Below are 18,103 nucleotides of genomic sequence, written 5' to 3'. Positions count from 1 at the left end.
CTTTTCCCTTATTTCCTTTCCCCTCCCCTTCCCACTCCCCCTACACCGTTAGAACCTTTTCTTCCTATTTCACATTGTCAATTTTGCAATTTGGATCTTTCAATTTTAATTTTAGAAAGTACATACTACCATATGTTTGTGTGTTCATTAATGAATATCTTAGAGACTTAACTTTTAGTCTACTGCCAAATATCCAAATGAAAGAGAAAAAAGTTCACATACTCACAAATGAGCAGTCATTAGCGGCCTGGTAAAAAAGATTCTCCATCTTTTACTGATAGTGTTAGAATTTCTACTTTCCCAGGTATTTCACCATTAATGGAACAATGATGTGTGATTAAATAAATCCTGCAGTAAAGAGTAAAAGCCCAGTGTTACTTCCTCCTGCTACAGCAATGAAGCTCTTTCCTTAAGCAGTTCACTTAATTGTGTAGTCTCAGTTTGGTGTTGTCCATGATGTGTTTCTTCAGCCACAAGAAATGTGTCTTTCAGAAGAAAACCAATAAATGTCTGGAGGACCAATAAAAACAGCCTGATTGGTCTTTGAAGTTCACTTGTCTCCCTTGATGTGCAGTTTTACCTTCTGGGAGATCAGTTATCTGCAGGCCAGCTGTAGTTTAAAATTACTGAATGGGAATTTCTAGAAATAAGTGATTTATAAATTTCAAATAACTTGTATTATAGTCTATAGCTATGATTGTTCTATTTCAGTATACTATTGTTCATCTCTTCTTGCTCCTAATGTGTAAATTAAACCTTACCATCGATATGTATGTGTGTGTATAGGAACAGACATAGTCTAGGTAGAGTGCAGTGCTATAGGTAGTCTCCGGCATCCACCAGGTCTTAGAATGTATTTCCCAGGGATAAAAAGGACTGCTGTATTAATAACTTCCATTTACCAGTTCATTCAACAAATACGTGTTGAGTACCTGCACTTAGGACTGTGGCATGAATGCTTTATGGTCCACCTGTCAGGGGCAAGTAGACCCAGGTGAGATTATCAGAACAAGTGGTGAGAAGGGGGTGTGAGGGTTCTGTACAGAACATTGGTGGTGCTCATGAAAGGACACTCTGGTGCAGTCCCAGGGTTAGAGGAAGCTTGTTGGAGGAGACACTACCTGAATTATGTCTTAAAGTGTTCAAGAAATGGTCAGAAAAGAGTGAGGAAGGGAGTTTTCCCAAGTTTCAGGTGGAGAAAAAAGCTGGGCCAGCTGAAACAGCCCAAGGTAAGGTGGAAAGAGATCAAATTGGAGGGAGGGTAGGGACCAGGAACTGGGGGCTGGCTCCTGGGGAGTCTTGTGACACTCCAAGGGCTGACGTGACCGGATCTGCTGTAGAGGGATCACATTGTGGCCTGGAGGGTGCACTCGACAGGGGAAAGGTGGAGGCAGAAACCAGTTTGGAGCACAAGGCTGAGGTGATTTTTTTTTTCTCAGTAGTTCTCAGCTTTGTGGGCATAGAAATAGACAGAGAGAACTGTAACACAAGCCGCGATTTAGGTTTTCCTATAAGAAACGGAAATGGAAAGGACCAAGTGCCCTCCCTGCAGGTGACCACAACTGGAATTAGGCCGGGCAGGTAAGAAGAGCAAGAGGAGGCAAAGGGCCAGAGACAGTGGGGGCCCACGGATCTGTGGTCTCGTGGGATGAAAGGCCAGATCCAGTGTGATGAGGAGAGTGGGGACTTGATGGGCCAGAGGCCAGGGTCAAATAGAAAGAGGGGGATGACCTTTGTAGGTACAATGGTGGTGCCACCGACAGGCTAAGATTCTGGATAGTGTGTCGTGTGTTCATATAGTCGACTGCCCCAGATTTACACTGAGATTGGAATGAGTACAGAGAAGTCCTACACGTTCAGGGTCGATGGGAGGTACAGTGATTTAATGCTTAGTCCTTGGGATAGAGAAAGGATTTTTTAATTTAACAGGAGAACTAAGAGACAGTTCTGGAAGTGACACTGTTGTATGAGGGTGGGTAGAGCTGGAGGCTGCCCCCACCTCTCAAGCCAAGAGGCCAAGTAGCAGAAGAAGAGAGTATATGGCAAGACTTTAGGAGAAGCTATGGTCATTGAGAGAAATGGGATGCAGGTAGGGCAGAAGTCAAGGATCCGTGGAAGATGTGGCTGCAGAGGAAGCTGCTTGCCTGCGGGAGGAGTCCAAATGCTCAGCCCAGATTGGGCTGCAGGAAATTGGGGCGAGGGTGGAGGGTAGTGAGGAGAGACTCTGCTAAGGACAATCTGGAAATAAAGAGTGTGGGAACGTGCAGATACCTAGAGCAGAAGCTCGTTTTGGGACAGTATCCCAGGAAGAGAGGGTGTAGTGAGGTTGCATTTGGGAGCAGAGAGAGCATGCAGGGTTTCCAGCTGGGGCTTTGCTGCACAGTCGGTCTGTAGTGCACGTGTGGCCTCGGGCCCACGTGGCCCAGGAGGTGTGGTGAGAGAGGCCACAACTGGCCTGTCTGCTCCCTAGGCTACCCTGCTGGGCCCTGGGGACAGAAGACCTCCCGTTAGGCAGACACAGGTCCCGGGAAACTTTATTTGTTGGTATCTAACCCAAAAATCTTGCATTTTTTTAAGCCGGTCCTTCAAGGTTACTTATATATTACAGATGAAAGTAACAATCAGAGTAACATAAACATGCTCTGTCATCTAGTACATTTCTCTCCCCAAAGTAGCTTTGTTCTTTATTTCTATCTGTGTGACTGTTACTCCTGTAGGACTTATTGGCCAGACTTGGATGGGAAAATAAGAGAAGCACTGGTTTTGCGAAGCGTTAAAGTGCGGCTGCTCATAAGCTTCTGGAAGGAAACCGACCCCCTCACATTTAACTTCATCTCATCTCTTAAAGCTATTTGCACGGAAATAGCCAACTGCAGCTTGAAAGTTGTAAGTATTACACTGACTGTGTTATGAGATAAAAATCCCTTGCTCCTTTTGCGTGCCCCAGGGTCATAAGCATACACATATATGTACACTTCCAGCAGGAATTAGAATAACGGTCTTTGGTAGTAAAAATGGCTTCACAAGGCAGGGCAAGTTACTTCTCCAAACAGTTGCACCCATAAAAAGGGAAGTAGAGCTGGGCATGGTGGTGCACGCCTGTAATCCCAGCACTCGGGAGGCTGAGGCAGGAGGATTGCTGTGAGCTCAAGACCAGCCTGGGCTACATAGTGAGCTCCAGGTCAGTCTCACAAAAACAAAAACAAAAACAAAAAGGTGGAGGGTAGAAACCAGGCTTCCTCAGTCGAGCCTTCTTCAAACACACCTGCTGTTGCATCCATTTGGCATGAACTGCTTTATTCCCCTACCGTTCTCACTTGTAAGACTGTGACCCAACACTGGGAACCAGCACAGATGCCCACAGCTCGAATGTCCCCTTAGCCTGCGCTCCTGCACTTGTCATGGGTCCCTTGGGCCATATGCTGATCCATTTCTGAACTGCTTGAGGAAGGTGAAATGGGGGATTGGTGATGTTCCCACGGTGCTAGATCTCTAGCTCATCTTGGACCCAGCCACCCCAGGGCCTTTGTGCATGCTGTTCTCTCTGCCTACCACACTTCTCTGTGCTTCCCCTGACTAGTGGCCACTGACCCTTTAGCTCCCAGCTTTTCCCAGCCCTCTGTGGAGTCATTCGAAACCACCTTACTGTGTGCCCAGCCCTCTTGTAGATAATGAGGCTGTGTTTCTTGCAGCATTTGAGGACACAGGACAGCAAAGACCCCAAGTATCAGTTTGACACATGTCCTCTGGGATTCCCATGGCCCCCAGTACCCCAAGGCCACATTGAGAAGTGGGTGGGAGACTCTGTGGCTTAGGCCTGGAGGAGATGAACTTGCCTTTAGCCTCTGTTCCAATGCCCAGACGTCATTCACAGGGCCACACAGTAGACGGGAGGGTAATGAGTGCTCCGAGTGGGAGCCGTGTTTCCAAGGGGACAAGGACAAGTTTGAGAACCATCATCTTCTGGCATCTATCTGGTATCTGCTTTTCCCACGTAGTCCTCCACATCCCATCTCAGTACAGGGGCAGAGGGGAAGTTTTGTCATCTGCACAGCGTTCAGTTAACTTGTCTTTGGAAACCAAGGCAGCCGCGCCCATGTCAGTGTGCGTGCGTACTAAGAATAAAATCACATCTGTGCTTACCGCCGGAAATGCAGTAACGCGTTGGATAGGGCACCAACCTGGGTTTGGAGTCAGACACAGCGGGGAGGTCAGAGGACAAGCTGCCACCGCCCGAGAAGCCAGGCAGAGACATCGGGGGATGGAGTTCCATTGTGTTCAGTGCCTTTTCAGAGACAAGGAGATGGGTGGGGTTGTTTCAGCTCCGAGAGTCTTTTCTGGACAATTGAAGTGACGTGCAGGGGTCCAGAGAAAGTCTCCTGAGACAGAGAGCAGGTGTGTGACACCGTGGTATTCCCAGCACCCGGCCCGGCACTTGCTCAGATCCACGTGTGGAGAGAGCAGATGCTGGCTGAGGGAGTCAGGGCAGGGCGCTAACGAAGGTGGTGTCCTCACTGAAGACGCGTGGGAAGGAAAACGCAGGAGAGTAGAATCCCCGCCGCCTCAGCCTCTCCTGTACTCCCCCAGCTTGGTGGCTGTGGCACAGATGCTTCTGTTTCTTGACTACACCACACATCACTAGCTCGCTGTGGGCCATTTTATGAAACGGAGGCTGTGCCAGTCTAAGTGCTCAGATGAGCCCGGGGGAAAGGAAGTTTATGGCCCTGCCATCGAGGGTCCAGATGGCTGGGAAGCTCCTCCAAGAAAAAGCAGGCGTTGGAACCCTCCTGGAGCCCATCTTCAGCAGCAGATGGCCGAGAACCAGGCAGGGAAGTCAGCCACCCACCCCTACCCCAGCCGGGTGACACCCATGAAGAGTTTATGGAAAGAGACTGCAACTGACAGGTTGTCCCAGGTGTCTGAGCTTTTATTTTTTACTAAATGAACCAACCATTTTTCAAATGTCTTTGCTGCCTTCTTACAACTTAATAAGGCATCTAATAATGTCCGTAAAGTCTGATTTCTGCTGTCCTGTTAATCAGCAACACGGGCCCATCCTAATGACTTTCTCGAGAAAGTGTTCTCACTGAAAACCTCCAGGTGTGACTGCACCCTTGATTTAACTTAGAATTATGTTTTCTTCCTTTTCAAATCTATCTCCACTCTACAATAAAGGCTTTCTCCAAAGGAAACAGCAGTGTTTTTGCCAAGTTAGCGATGGGATACCTATGTGCGAGCGCGGGCTGTTGTCCACCGACGACATCTTCGGTCCTCGTGGATTTCATGAATTTATCACTTTGACTTCAGAGCATTCCTGTGTTAAGTCAAATGGAAGACACAGAAGACAGCGATGAGGAAGGCAGGTGGACCGGGGAGCATTGCTATAACCCTGGGCACGCAGCCCAGAGAGAACGCGGCCCATGCGATGCAGTACACAGTTCTCAGGCGGAAGATTTCGGTCTGTGCACCACGGCTCTTAGAGGGTTTACCAAACACCTGCGTAGGATTTTTCAGGGCCGGAAGTGATCACCTAAGCCACGCCTTCCCCACCCTGAGATACAGGGGAAGACCAACTCTCACTATTTCCCCAAACCGAATGTGAACATGGGCAGATCTGAAACCATAAACAGCATTTCCTCTTCTGAGTGTTCATCTCATGCTGTCTCTGCCCCTTCCTTCCTTTCAGTACAAAGGCTCCCATTCTTTCGCTCACTGGAAAGAATCCATGTGCTCCTGAAAATATTCCTTGCCCAACCTGAGAACTCCGTATTTATCCCCGGTCCTACTCTGAGCTCAGCCACAGTGCAGGCCGTAGCCCAAGCTTGGCAAACAGGACAGACCACCAAGGCCCAGGCCCGGCCCTCCCAGCCCCATACCCCGTTCTCCTAGCGACTCTGGTTTTGGCTTCAGGGGAACTATAATGCTGCTTTTGGGTTCAGCTCAGATTCGTGACTTGAATTTATGATTTTTATTTTGAGTTGCCACTTGTAAGATCTTGTAGACTTAGGTGTTTGGATGGAAAACATTTGTACCTATAACAAAATCTCTTTTGACCTTTGCAGATCCCCAGTTGAATCAGCCAGTTACTGGCACTGAGTGTGCAAGGCGTAAGAATATTCATTCAGCTCCTTGGCACGCTTGAGGGAAAGTCCCTGAGGCAGGCTTCAAAGCCACTGGGCCCTGATGAACAAGACAAGGAGAATTAAACAACCTTCTGGCCCTCACCTTGTTGAAAGGATGAATTTTGTGTTCATTTTGCAGCCTAAAAATGTTAATTATGGACCTGGTTGAGCATGCTAATTTTCTCTCTTGTTGCCGATATAGATGTGAGAACAAAAATAGATTCTGCAACACCAAGTAACTAGAGTTGGTTTTAATAACCCAGTGTGAGGTCCTGAATGAGACCGGTACGTTCTCTATTCACCTGCTTTGTTTTGCTTTTTTTGTCTTACAGAAATTTTTCGATCTGGAAAGAGAGAATGCTTGCGCAACAAAGGAACAAAAGAATCTCACCTTTCTGAAGCTAAACCGTAACAAGTACATGGTGACAGATGGAGCCGCCTATATTGGTAGGTGCTGGGGTCACTGGGCAGCAGGGTCCTGGCTGTGCTCAGCAGCCCCTTGGGAGCCCTGGCTGGCACCTGGGGACCCAGTGAGGAAATACCAGGGTGAACGCTCCTCAGCCACGTGTCCTGTGTGGCCTGGTCTGTGTCCTCAGAGATGTTCTGTAGACCTCTCTGGTCCAAGGCCAGGAGACCCCTGGCTTGTCAGAGGGACGTTCTGGCACGAGGCCCGTGCTCCTACCCGTCATAGCCAGTCTGCCACCAGCCGTAGGGACACAGGCCCTGGAGCTGTTCAATGCCAGAACTTATGCTATCTGACAGTAATTTCATCCCCACCATTTTCTAAACATCTGAGTTTGGACTCTTTAAACCTCAGTTTTCTCATCTGTATAATGGGGCTAATGACATTTCCCTCTTCACTGGGTGAAGTTTAAGTGAGATAATACATGCAAAGTACTTGTCACATAGACAAAGCTGCTATTTTTAATTTCATAATGTTCCAGATACAGAAATCATTATATTGGTAGAATTCTTTCCTAATGTATCGAGTGTATTCAAATATTCCACGATATGTATGAGTCCAAGGTGAACCCTTAGCTAGAACCATCACCGGTAGAGTTGAAATTATCTAGTTTTAAAGAGGTCACAGAAACCACAACCTGGCAGTGCAGTTGCTGTGTTGTGCAGAAAAACAATCGGTCTCAAAGGAGAGAAGTGTGGACTGTAAGAATACAGGATCCATATCAACTGTTTTTCCTAAAATCAGAGGGTGAATACAAAATTCAGCATCTTCACGTTGTAAAGCACTTCATCTCATTTGACACTCTTAGCAACATGCCGTAAAGAGGGTAGTGTTTACTCATCTACAGATGAGAAATGAAGACACTGGGCCGGTGGACAAAAAGCGAGGCAGCAGCCTGCAGGGAGAGGGGAGGCGGGGGGCTGGAGGCCACCACACAGACCCTGCCAGGGACCTGCAAGGACTTCCCGACTCCCTGCTTACGGCGCAGATATTCTGCCCTCTTCCATGCTAATCGTTACGGCATCACTTTATTAAAACAGAGTATTAGAATATTTTTTGGTACCTGGAGTCAAACTCAGGGCCTTGCACTTGCCAGGCAGGCACAGCACCACTGAGCTACATGCCCGGCTATTAGAATATTTTTAAATGGTGACATTTTGGCTGTCCTGGTATGTAAACATATTATTTTATTCTTGTTGTCCCTCTTATGGGATTCATATGTGGTTATTTGGATTTTCTCATATTTATCAGCTTTTTTATGGAAGATAAAATGAAATCAGTTTCTTTTTAAGCAAGTGACCAAAAATTCCCAAAATTATTTACTTAAAAAAAAACTGGAACTTTGGACTCAGTTATTAGGAAACCTAGGGATGGATGAAGGTTCAGGCTTAGTAGATTTAGAAATTCAAATCTAGGGCTGGGGATTTACCTCAGGGGCACCGTGCCTACCTTACAAGCACAAGGTTCTGAGTTCGATTCCTGGTACTGCAAACCAAAAAAGAAAGAGAGAAGAAATTCAAATCCAGGTATTTTACTTGTGGGGTTTGCATTCGGTAGTAACTTGACTAATAATCTCACTGTTCATTGATGAAATAAATAAGTGTTTTATAATCAGACAACAACCTGCATGTGAATACCAGCACTGACACTCACAAGCTGAAAGATGGTAGGAAGTCATATAATATCTAGTAAGCCTCTGTCTCTTTATCTGTAAAATGGGGATAACAGCACCCACTCATTGGCAGTGATATGAAAATTAAATGACGTAATATATAAATAGCTCCAAACACTGTCTCTGAGCTATCTAGATCCTTAGTAAACACTGAATTTTTTGCTTCTTCTCTTCTGCCGAATCTAAGGCATCTTTAGGTGAGTTCATTTTACCACCAACATTTTGGCAAAACACTCATTTCCTGGTGTGCACCCTAGTTCTAGTATTAAAATATTCAAGGAGCATCAAGTGACAGAATTCGTTGATAACTTAAATCATTGTCAGCCTGTTCTGGAAACCTCCTAAGTCACCATTCAGACACTTGGTGAGAATGCAGAAGTAAGAAAGACAGTGGGGCCTTGCGTGGAATTACAGCTCCATCAAGTTTTCTCAAGACTTCAGAGGAGCCCCGGAGTGGCGCCATCTTCTGGATGTGAGTGGAGCTCCGCAGACTTGTCTGGAAGGTGTGGAATTCACACTGGGCTGGCATGGGAGTGTGGGTCAACTGAGGCCATCTAAAGGCTCCTGCTGGCCGGACGCCTCCCGGGGGAGCTCACGTGCACCCTGGATGCTGCTTTCCCAAGGGCAACGCTGCATTACTGGCCACCAGGTCCTCAGAGTGGGCTTTTGGAAGCAGAAATGGCAGCCTCGGAAAAAGATTGGTGAAGCTGCAACCTAATTATATATATACCGAAGCAGGAAGTAAAAGGTAGAAAGACATAATCACACTGGTGTAGGAATTCTTCTGTCAGCCTGTGAGAGCTTCCTGGAGCTCTAATTCCCAAGAAGAACATACTTAAAACATTGGCGGATCAGTGAAGATGGTGGATCTTGGCTCCATCCATAGTATAAAAAGGAAAGGGGCACATTCATGGAATAAGGGTTCAGAATCTTTCCACCACCTTAGTTCCCTCTGCGCATGCTGCCCCCACAGTACTGCCCTTTTGAGAGCCATCTGCCAATGAACGGAGCAAAATATCTCAGTGTGGCTGTGTCCCCCAACCCTGGGCAGCCACACAATGGACTCTTTTAGGGTCAGAGATGGCCTGGATAGAAGTGCAGACTGTAGAGTTAGACTTGGCTTTTAACCTCGGCTGTGCTACTCTGCTACTCTTGCCTTGAGCAAATTCCCTTCTGTGCCTTGAGTTGCTCACTAGTACAGCGGAGTTCGTTTTTCACCAGGTAGGACTGAAGTGAATACGGAAGGGGTCAGTGTGATATGATTGCTTTTTATTGTGCTTGCAACCATGCCACAGGAGGCCCTGCATGGAATTACCACTGTAGGGATGAGATTGTACTAGTGTCTCATCTAAAAGTCTATGAAAGTCATGCAGGACCACAGAAGCCTTTTGCTTAGGAAATGAAAAAAGCATCACTGTCGCCGGCAGGTTTCTGGGTAGCTCTGCATCCCCGGTTTAGAGACCCAAGGAACCGTGGCCTCTGAGCATGGCCAGGTGTCTAAGAGCAAAAGTCGGGAACACAGCGTTGGCAGAGGAGGCCTCTGTGCAGTCTCTGACATGATCTTATGTACCGTGAGTGGGACGGTGAGCCAATCTTTAGCACTCTTCCTCCAAGAGTACATCCCTCACGAAACCACTGACAGCACCCTTGTGGCGTTTGTCAGGCAGCGGGTAATGAGTTAGGACTGGGAGTGGGGAGCAGATTCTTGACTAAGCTCCTTTTGGTATCTTAGGCTGTGAGGAATGGACTTAAGGAGTAAAGGGGAGGACAAAGGAAACCGCTTGCGGTATTGCATTGGGTGCTTGGTGGAGTGGAGGGCTGGCCAGGGGCTCCAGACAGCAGAGCGAGGATGAAAGAGTGAAACTATAACGGGTCAGGCACTGGCTCTGCCTACCGCTGTGCCTTCTCTGGGCACTTCTCCCACGGATGGCCCCGTGGCACTGGGTCACGGACGCCCAGGGACCGTGATCTTGCTTCTGTAGGGAGCTCTGACTGGCCACCGTGGAAATGAGAACCTGGGGTGGGCACTGAGAAAGCCATCAGCTTCCTTCCTTCCTGGAACCAGCTCTTAACCAAACAGGCGCTTCCCTCAGACCTGAGCCAGTGGTCACTATACACTCAGTTCTCGGTTTGTGATACCGTGGGTTACTCGTGCAGGCTGGAGACACAGGTGCACCGTTCACTGGCCATGAGACAGTGGGCAGATTTCTTCAGCTGTTTGAGCCGCCCATCCCAGTCATTACAGTGGAGGTAAATCAAACTGATTACGTGAAATGTGCACAAATACCAAGTACAGAGCTCTGCTTGTAGTAAGCAGTTGACACTTGACAGCCCTCTGCCCTCAGATTCCCTTAGATCCTGACCTCACGATCAGCTTCCCCAATGCCGTCACCATTTTTCTGTGCACAAGATGCTGTCCTCCCTCTGGGGCGTGACTTTCTCTCGTCCTAATTAAATTTCAATGCACCGCCCATCACTCAGTGAAATGTTCCTTTCCTGACACACCGGGCACAGTTAGAAATCACTTTTCTGCTGTACTCTTGACATCGTGTGCATACTTCTCTTGTACTATTGCACACTCTCTGTACAATCCTTACTGAAGGCAGGGGCTGTAATCTTCAGTCTTATATTCATTGCTCCTAACAATATAGTACCTGGTAGACATTCAGCACTCAATCAATATGCATTAAACGAGGGACAGAAAAGACCACAGAAATAAGTGGTATGGTCCTCTGGAGTGGAGAAACCTTTGTTCTGCTGAAACCCTCTCCCTGCTGGATACCAAAGAGAGATTCACGCAGGAGTTTTGGGTTGCCCAGCCTGTGGATCTGCCTGCCTCAAAGGAGGACTACACAGGAGTAGCACAGAGATTATAAACTCTTGTGAGGCTGATCACAGTCTTGCTACCTAGAGTGAGCTGAACTGTGTCCCCTCAAAATTTTCAAGTTGAATTCCTAAGCCCCAGTACCTCAGAATACAACCTTATTTGGAAATACGGTCTTTACAGAGTTACTCAATTTTAAATGATACCTTTAAGGTGGCCATTAACCTAATATGACCAGTATCTTTCTGAAAGAGGGTATTTGCCAGGCATGGTGGCATATGCCTCTAATCCCAGCTACTCAGAAGGCTGAGGCAGGAAGATCACATGTTCAAGCCATCCTGGGCAGCTCAAATCCAATCCAATAAACCGGGTTGGGGATGAAGCTGAGTGGTAGAGCACTTGTCTGGCATGGCTGAAGCCCTGAGTTCATCCCCAGCACTGCATACATAAATGAAAAATTAAATATACAACTAAGTGGGGCGATTCGGACACCAAAATGAATAGCGGGAAGACAATGTGAAGGGGCCAAAGGAGGACACAGAAACCTAAAGTCAAAGGGGGAGAGGCTTGGAACGGGTCCTTCAGCTCTCAGGAGGAGCCCGTCTTGCAGACACGTTGGTTTTGTTTCCGGAAGTGTGAGAGAACCTCTTTCTGTCATTTAAAGCCCTCAATTTGTGGGACTTTGAGAGAGCGGGACTGGAAGCCTGGGCCCTCTATGGTGAGCTGGTGCTCAGGGCGCCTGCTTGGACTCCTGGGCGCGCCCAGTCCTGGGGTCCTCATGGCCCAAGCCGCGCATGTGCATGAAGTGGGACGGCTCTGCTTCCGCCTTCCCTGTGACGGGACGGGACGGCCTCTCGGCATTCTGATGCGTTTGTACGTGTGGATGTGACGTCTGTTTGAGAAGGTAGTAATTGTTCACAAGATTTTTAAGTGTATTCCTATATGTTTTAAATGTTGCTGTATTTAGTGTGTCTTGTGAACATCAATAAGAAATAACATTGACAAAAAAGAACAGCAGATTCCTTGTTTTGAGTTTCAACTTGAGCAAAGCTGAAGAAAATGCCAAAATAATATGCAAATATTAATGTGCCATATGTAAGGCTTCTTGAGGGTTTTTTTTTTTCCGAGCTGTCAACACAATTCCGGCTCCCTGTCATTATTCCTGAGTGTTTTTGATTTTTTAAATAGAACCCACTCCGTATTTCACGATGTCAGGAACGTTCCCAGTGGATCCTCACCGTCGTGTCTTTGTTTGTTGACAGGAAATTTTGATTGGGTAGGGAATGATTTTACCCAGAATGCCGGCACAGGCCTCGTCATCAACCAGGCAGACGTGAGGGACAACAGAAGCATCATCAAGCAACTAAAAGATGTGTTCGAGAGGGACTGGTATTCACCTTATGCCAAAACCTTACAGCCCACCAAGCAGCCCAACTGCTCCGGCCTGTTCAAACCCAGAGCCCAAGCAAACAAAAGTGCTGCGGACGCCCAGCGCGATGAGATGAACTGATCGTCGGCATTCATTTCCCGTTTATACACCAAGGACTTGAGGAGAGAAAAACAATTTAATATGTCTTTTTTAGGAGAAAAAAAAGCACACATTTAAAAAATTGAACGACATGTAATATCTCTAGCTAACAATATCTACGCGCCTTGAACTGGTAATTTAGGACTTTTGTATTTGTTACTTCTGACGGAGAATGTCATTCTGGCTTAGAAGTTCGTTTTTATGTTTGCATACAAAACTTAAGACTTTGATTCCCATTTCCTGTTCCTTTCTGGTTTTAGAGCCCTTTCTGCTGACTACTGTTCCGTTCCTAGGAAGCTTAGCATGAGGTGAGCTCTTTTCCTTAACACCACTCTGAGCACTGCTGACTGGGAGAGGAAGGTGAGGATTTCACCTGGAAAAGACACAGATGAAACCAAGGATTTGCCTTTGTAAACCATTTCCAAGACCTATTGAATCCCCTAAATATCCATAGCTTAAACTGATGCCACCCTTCGACACTCTGGAAAAATACCCTTTTTGTGTGTCCTTCAGCATTCTTAATATCATAGGTTTTATTTTATCAGTTTATCTTCTCGCAAAATGTTCTTATCATAGAGTGGCCCTATATTCACCTCAATATTAGTTCCAAGTGTGGCAACATCTTTTGAAAATGAATGAGTTCCTCAAAATTGATACAAAATGGAAATAACTGTCTTTAATTTTCACCTCTCAACTACATTCTTTCCCCTGCTGAATCAGTTATTTAAAGGCCACAGCCAGCAATCAGTACCTTTTCACTCAAGCTCAGAACAATGATGTAGCCACCTGCTAATATCCAGCAAGCTACCCAGTCTGCATTTTGAGAACAAAGTAGTTTTCCACATTTTTTGTTTAGTTTACAGTATTATAAAGGAAAGGTCTTTATGCGTGAGTGGATTTAAATTTCTTTAGAATCATTATGTTGTTAAGAGTATGCCAGCAAATGTTTATAGAGCTATTTAATATACCTTCTGCTATTTAATATACCAAATGCTTTTCAGAGAAATGCAATTTAAATACTGTGCTTAACATATTTTACTAAGAAACAAAATATTCGATTACTGTTCTATAACGTCATTGTGTGTTGTTTTATATCTATACAGTATATAACCGTGTGTTAATAGAGACTGTTGCTACATAAGACCCCAAGCAGGTGGCCAGGACACCCACACCCAGTGTGGCTCCTGATGGTAAGGCTCAGAACAGAGCCTACACCCCTTGCCCTGGGGTTTCTATCACTAATGTAGAGACAGTAATACTCACCTACCTCGCAAGGATGTTGTCATGGTAGGAGATATTTATAACTTGTTTTGAAATCAAAAGAACCTATATAAATGCTAAGCATTATAATGTTTAATCCTTTTCTTGAAATAATCTCTGTGGTAACTGGATAGAGTCAAGGCCAAGTCCTCCTCAAGAACCCAGAAGGGAAAACAAATCCACAGCTTCCTGTTGCAAACATGGATGACAGCCATGCAACGACACAAAGCCCCTGGTGGAGACCTGGCTTGTCAACAGCTGGGCAGAACTCTCTTGTTGGGTCCCTTTGGCATAAATAATATCAGCACACAACAAGGCATTGTGCTAGGGGTCATTCTTTAGAACCAACATATTGAGATGTTTTCAGAGCAAGGACAAAATCTGTTTCAATCCTTGCTTTTCATCTCTAGAAACTTGATTTAGTGAAGAAAGGCGATGCAGGAAGCTTGGAAGCTTTGCCTAGTGGGGTTGCAGGTACCATGGCTGTTGTTGGTTAACTAGTGGTCCCATTGCTTCCTTTCTGTTTCCAGGTATTGCTTCACTGGATCCTTAACCAGTCAGTCCGGAGAGCTGGAGAAAGCTGTACGGTTAAGGGTAGCATGTTTTTATGGCTTTGGGGTGATTCTCAATGGAACTTTTCATCAGTAACGGCCATCACCCAAGACTCTAAATGCGCCCATATGCATAGTCCTTGTTTGAGTAAGGACTTATCCTCCAGTCCTCTGGTAATGGTGGCTTCCGTGATGGTTTTAGAAAGAAAGAGCAGAGTGTAGACAAGTGAACCTACCAAGTTCACAAACAAAAAGTTTGGATTTGAAAAAGAACATCTAAAGGGAAAGAAAATAGTTACTTCCTTGTTGATTCCTAGGTTGTCTGCTAGAGTACTGGTCCACAGCCAAGTGCGGGCCTAGAGAAGTGGTCTATACTTTTTTATTCATGTGGTAGGAGAAGAGGATGTCATCTTTTAGGAAATGATTATAGTTCCTCTTTTCTTTCTGAGGCCCATCAAGTGGTGTTTCTGCCAGGCGCCAGCAGCTTCAGGGCTCTGCGGGATGGCAACATTCCTCCCCAGGGGCATGAGGGTGGCAGAGACAATACTGGCCTTCTGCAGCAGTCAGGAAAATGGCCCCTGTCCTGGGAACATCATAGATGAGTCTGTGTCTCCCAAGAGAGCATTCTATTCTGTAGAATTTTCTCCTTCATGTGAATGCTGTTTCCCCTCCAGAGGTGGCCTTCTTCTCTTTGTGTCTGTGCTAAATAGATTGCTTACTTCCATCCCTCCCGCTCCCAAACATCCCAGGAAATATTTCTCAAGAGGAAAAGAGCATAAAACAAAAACATTTTAATTTAAGATTATCAGGTAGATGTCCATGCCAGGGATTATAAGGAGGGTGACGAATACTTTTTTTTTTTCCTCCATAAACATCTCAGAAGTTATTTTCTAGGGGGAGGAAAAAGAAAACCAAATACAATTTGAGACCAAACCATATTTTGGATTCCTCCGTCACTAACACTAATCGAGTGCCTTACTCATTCTGAAGTATTGGTTTTAAACAATGGTTTACTATGTGAGGACACTTCTTACTCCGGAGTCTAAGATGACCTTCTGCTGGGCCAGCCTATTGAAAATTTAGGCACGAGCATCAACAGTTTTTTGTTTGTTTGCTTGTTTGTTGTTTGTTTTTGGTACCGGGATCGAACTCAGTCCTTGCGCTTACAAGGCAGGCGGTGGCACCACCGAGCTAAATCCCCGGCCCAAGCATCAACAGTTTGTATGTAGCCTGCTTCCTTCCCACCCCAAAGAATGTATCTCCCTGAAATCAAATCACTGAAATACATTGCCAAATATCAATATTGTTAGCCTCCGTTGCACTCACTGGCCACTGGTGTATCGCAGACTCAGATCACGGCTTAGCAGACCATGGGAGAGGACAGAGAGCCTTCTGAGTGTCTACCTGTGTTCTGTAAGCACCGCATGGTGGGTACCTGGAAATGGCAGAAGGGAGGCACACTGAAAATGTCCCTTCAAGGAAACTTGTAAAGGGAAATGCCATAGACTCCATAGGTCCTGTGGAATATATGTTAAATGAAAGCTAATGTCTTTAAAAAGTCAAAGTAGGGCCAGGGATTTAGCTCAGTGGTGCCGCTGCCTGCCTGGCCAGTGCAAGGTCCCAAGTTCAATCCCGGTACCAAAAAGAAAAAGTCAAAGTAGGCTCATTTCAAGGAATAAAAGGTCTGTGGAAGGAAACCCTTGGCACTGGGTAGCTTTGAGCACCATTTTCCCCCAACTCTGTGCGGTGGTTCATCTCAGGTCTGCTTTGGTTCTTAGTGAGTTGGGGGGGTCTCATTTGGGGCTGATCTTACCCTTTAAAAATGTGTTTTGTTAATGTGTTACTGGCTTGTTAAGAGTGCCTCGATGAGCCCAGGACTCCCAGAAGCTCGTTTCCCACCAGCCTATGGCTATTCTCATGTGACTTCGATTCATTCTGAGAGTTCTGTTCGTTTGTAGAAACTTTTACTGAACTAAATTCCAGGAGGAAACTAAAAGACTATAAGAATTTCTTGATAGAAACAGATCCAAGATCCGTCTGTCTCAGGAATTCTATCCTAGAACCTGCTCCCCCCACCCCATACATATGACCATTTTTATGTGTTTCTTGATCCAAAATACATTGTATTATTTCTAACATTTAAGGAATGTGAAAAGCTGCCTTTATCTACACTAGAACAGTCAGCTCCTATTACTATTGGATATTCAAATTCAGTACCTATACATAGCTTCATCTATTCTGGATATCAATTCTTTATCCTCCAGAACTTCTTTTCAAAATACTGGTGCAATTTATTATAAACCCTTGAAAGGAGAAACTCATATAACTCTCCTTTGGCCCAGAATAGATTGGATGAGGTAATCCACATTCAAACATTTTCCTATTTACTGGAAACTGACTTCTTTCCTTTTCTTTTTATATGTTGTTAACCCAATAGCTGCTTACTATTTTTACCTTGCTGGCTTTAATCAGTGTTGGATTTTCACTAGCACTGAAGTCAACTCCATTTAGGCTTTGTATGGTGACTAGATAGGTATTCTTCAGAAGTTTCTTAAACTTGTAAAAACTTACTTTTCTTATTTTCGACCCAGTCTTGTACTTATGGAATTATAAAAGATCACAGATCACAGATCACTTAGATATCTTTTGGGACTCTGACTAAAAAGAAATGTGAAATTTAACAGTCCATCATGTATTTTTCTTTTTCTGTGTCTAACTACTAACCTTCTAATTCTGTTGCAAAGGATCTCTTGGAATTTTTAATGTACCTTTATATAAGTAGGATAAACATTCACTGCACATATCTATATTATTAACATTCAGATTCCTAAATAATTTGGTGTGATATAGGGAAGAATTTGTAGGGAATCATTAAAATGATCAAATCTTTCCTATAACCAAATGCTCAATTATTTTCAGAAGTAAATTTATATGGCTTTTTCATACTGTGAGATGAAGTATTTCTTTTTCCCCTCAGCTTGGTCTCAGAAACGAACTTGCTTCCCTGCTAGTATAGTTAACAAAGTAAATGTAGCTGACCCAACAGGCTATGGGCCCACTGTTTTATATAGTCACTCAACAGGCACTTTGTAAAGCTACTCCTATCCCTCTATAAAGTTTGTTCCTAGTATTGATTTGGATCAAATAAGTCATCTTTCTTAGTGAAGAAACAATTATGGAACCAGGAGCTACACTGTGGTCTTTTGACAGAAAAAGTGTTTGTGGATACAAGGTCAGATGCCTCTTGTATCCACTGCTCTCTGATCGAGACATAAATCCATGATCAAAGACACTTATGTCTTCTCAGCAAATCCATTTGGTTGGTATATTTTTACAGTGCTGGGCATCAAACCCAGAGCCTCCTAGGCAAATGCATACCAGTAAATTACACCCCCAGGGGCTGGGTACTTAGCTCACTGGTGCTTATATATGTATGTATATATACCCTGAGGCCCCAACAAACTCATTCTGAATCTGAAATTCAGAGCTTACCTTGAAAAACATCTACAACTCCTTCAAAGGTACAGATTCCCTTTTCATTTGGCCACTCAGGAGTTGAGGATCTACTCAAGCTCATTTGGATGGAGTTGCACTGCCTTCTGTAGGGCCCACATGCGATAATGTTTGGTTGATTTGCTGCAATATTTGGATTTTGGGGAAGGGTACCAGGGATTGAACTTGGG

General features: G+C 45.2%; 1 protein-coding gene across 4 annotated transcripts in view; it reads left to right on the top strand.

Annotated features, from left to right (window-relative positions):
• Positions 1–17,838, top strand: part of Pld5 (phospholipase D family member 5) — a 307,043-nt gene extending 289,205 nt beyond the window's left edge. For 3 of the 4 annotated variants that reach the window (XM_010642582.3, XM_010642583.3, XM_010642584.3), the window contains 3 exons: positions 2,718–2,886; positions 6,455–6,569; positions 12,344–17,838. In XM_010642582.3, coding sequence (XP_010640884.1) covers positions 2,718–2,886; positions 6,455–6,569; positions 12,344–12,591 — 532 coding nt within the window. In that variant the 3' untranslated portion in view covers positions 12,592–17,838. The remainder of the gene's footprint in view (positions 1–2,717; positions 2,887–6,454; positions 6,570–12,343) is intronic. The other variant, XM_033762051.1, reaches the window with a different exon arrangement.
• The last annotated feature ends 265 nt before the right edge of the window (positions 17,839–18,103 follow it).

The sequence above is a fragment of the Fukomys damarensis genome, unplaced genomic scaffold, assembly GCF_012274545.1.
Source record: "Fukomys damarensis isolate Sample0158 unplaced genomic scaffold, DMR_v1.0_HiC HiC_scaffold_11, whole genome shotgun sequence".
NCBI lineage: Eukaryota > Metazoa > Chordata > Mammalia > Rodentia > Bathyergidae > Fukomys > Fukomys damarensis.
The sequence above is the reverse complement of the archived record's forward strand: the minus strand, read 5'-3'. Positions and strand labels throughout refer to the sequence as shown.